Source organism: Priapulus caudatus, unplaced genomic scaffold (assembly GCF_000485595.1).
Source record: "Priapulus caudatus unplaced genomic scaffold, Priapulus_caudatus-5.0.1 Scaffold1096, whole genome shotgun sequence".
Lineage (NCBI taxonomy): Eukaryota > Metazoa > Priapulida > Priapulimorpha > Priapulimorphida > Priapulidae > Priapulus > Priapulus caudatus.
In genome coordinates, this window is record NW_014578157.1 from 50,118 (window position 1) to 51,872 (window position 1,755).

The following is a 1,755-nucleotide window of genomic DNA, read 5'->3' on the forward strand; positions in this document are numbered from 1 at the left end:
ATTTATATAAGAACATGTTGAGGCTAACTTGGAAAAATCTATGTTCTTATACGCGGGTTTTTACTGTAGTCACTGTATATATAATATAATATAGACTAGTATAGTCACTGTATATATAATATAATATAGACTAGTATAGTCACTGTATATATAATACTAGAGCACTCGGAGAGCACAGACCTCCGCCAAGGCAGCTCAATTCTCTCACTGTGAAAATTTTTAATAATTAATTAATTATTTAAATAATTAATTGGATCCGGATCACGACCAAAATGTAATCAATTCTAAGTTACCCCATTTCTGACTTATCCTGAAAATGTTATTAATTAATTAATTAATTGGATCCGGATCACCACCAAAATCTCATCAATTCTAAGTTAGCCCATTTCTGACCTAACCTGAAAATTTTATGACAATCCGTCCATAACTTTTTCAGTTAGGCTGTACACAAACAACCCACAAACCCACAAACAAACACTCAAACGAACAAACACACGCCGGTAATAATATAGACTAATATAGTCTATATTATGACGCTTCTGACGTCGGTTTGCTCGCGTTGCAGTCCGCAATGCAGCGGCGTGACAATGAGGCGACGTGACGGGATGCAGTGACACGACAATGATGCATTATGACGCGAGGCGACGCAGCACGGCGCGATGACACGATGTGACGCAGCACGGCATGACGACGCGATGTGACGCAGCACGGCATGATGACGCGAGTCGCGACGTGTGACGTCGGTTTTTCTCGCATTACAGTGAGCGCCGTGCGGGGCGGCCACCACCATCATCATCATCATCAGCAGCAGCAGCAGCAGCAGCAGCAGCAGCAGGAGGAGGGGCCGTACGACGCCGTGCGACAGATCCTCTACTGGGCCGACCATGCGACCGAGCTCGCCATCATCGCTCCGTCGCCGCGCTTCCTACACTGCCTCAAGCACGCCGACGCCCGTCCCCGCGACACAGGTAAGACCCGTCGCTGCCTCGCCCTGCTGGCAACGCGCCTGTAGAGGGCGCTCGCGCTAGGAGACGCGCCTGTAGAGGGCGCTCGCGTTAGGAGACGCGCCTGTAGAGGGCGCTGCTCTGCGCTAGGCAGACGTGCCTGTAGAGGGCGGCTAGCGCTAGAGACGTGCGCTGATAGAGGCGCGTCGGGCGCTAGGAGACGTGCCTGTAGAGGGCGCTCAGAGGCGCTAGGAACGCTGCCTGTAGAGGGGCGCAAATTTGTATTATGCGTAACGAAATTCTGGTTGATTCGCTATTTGATTATTCGATTTTGAACGTGAAATCTGTTGGAATTCTTAGTACCAGTTGTGATTTTGACGACTGTCATCAATCCCAGTGGTTTGCAGGCGATTGGTCTGTAGAGCAAGCAAATACAAGGCAAAAGTAAGCGACAGTGTGCTATTTAAGACGATTGAATGAATGAATCAATTAGTTGATTGAATGAAATGAATGTCATAAATGTTTATTTGGAGCCCTTGCATACATAGCAGGTACACTTTTTTCGCTTTGTCTCGATCTTATTGCTTTGTCTTGGTAAGCATGTTCACAGCTTTTGGTATGTTTTTGCCTTGACACTTATCTAATTAATGTCTGCTGATGACTAACTCTTTGCTTTTAATTGTAGATGAAATTTGTAACAACCTTCCTAGATAGTTGATTTTTTTGCTGTCTGAGGCTTGAAAAAATTGAGTTCAAGGCGAATTTGAGCTATACATCATGTACGAGGCAGTTGATTATTTCATATGTCATC

The 1,755-nt window shown here is 45.9% G+C and overlaps 1 protein-coding gene across 1 annotated transcript in view; it reads left to right on the forward strand.

Moving 5' to 3' along the window:
• LOC106815357 (ral GTPase-activating protein subunit beta-like) overlaps nucleotides 1–1,755 on the forward strand; it is a 37,881-nt gene that overhangs the window by 18,051 nt on the left and 18,075 nt on the right. The window contains exon 6 of the mRNA XM_014819807.1: nucleotides 762–968. Within this exon, the coding sequence (XP_014675293.1) occupies nucleotides 762–968 (207 nt within the window). The remainder of the gene's footprint in view (nucleotides 1–761; nucleotides 969–1,755) is intronic.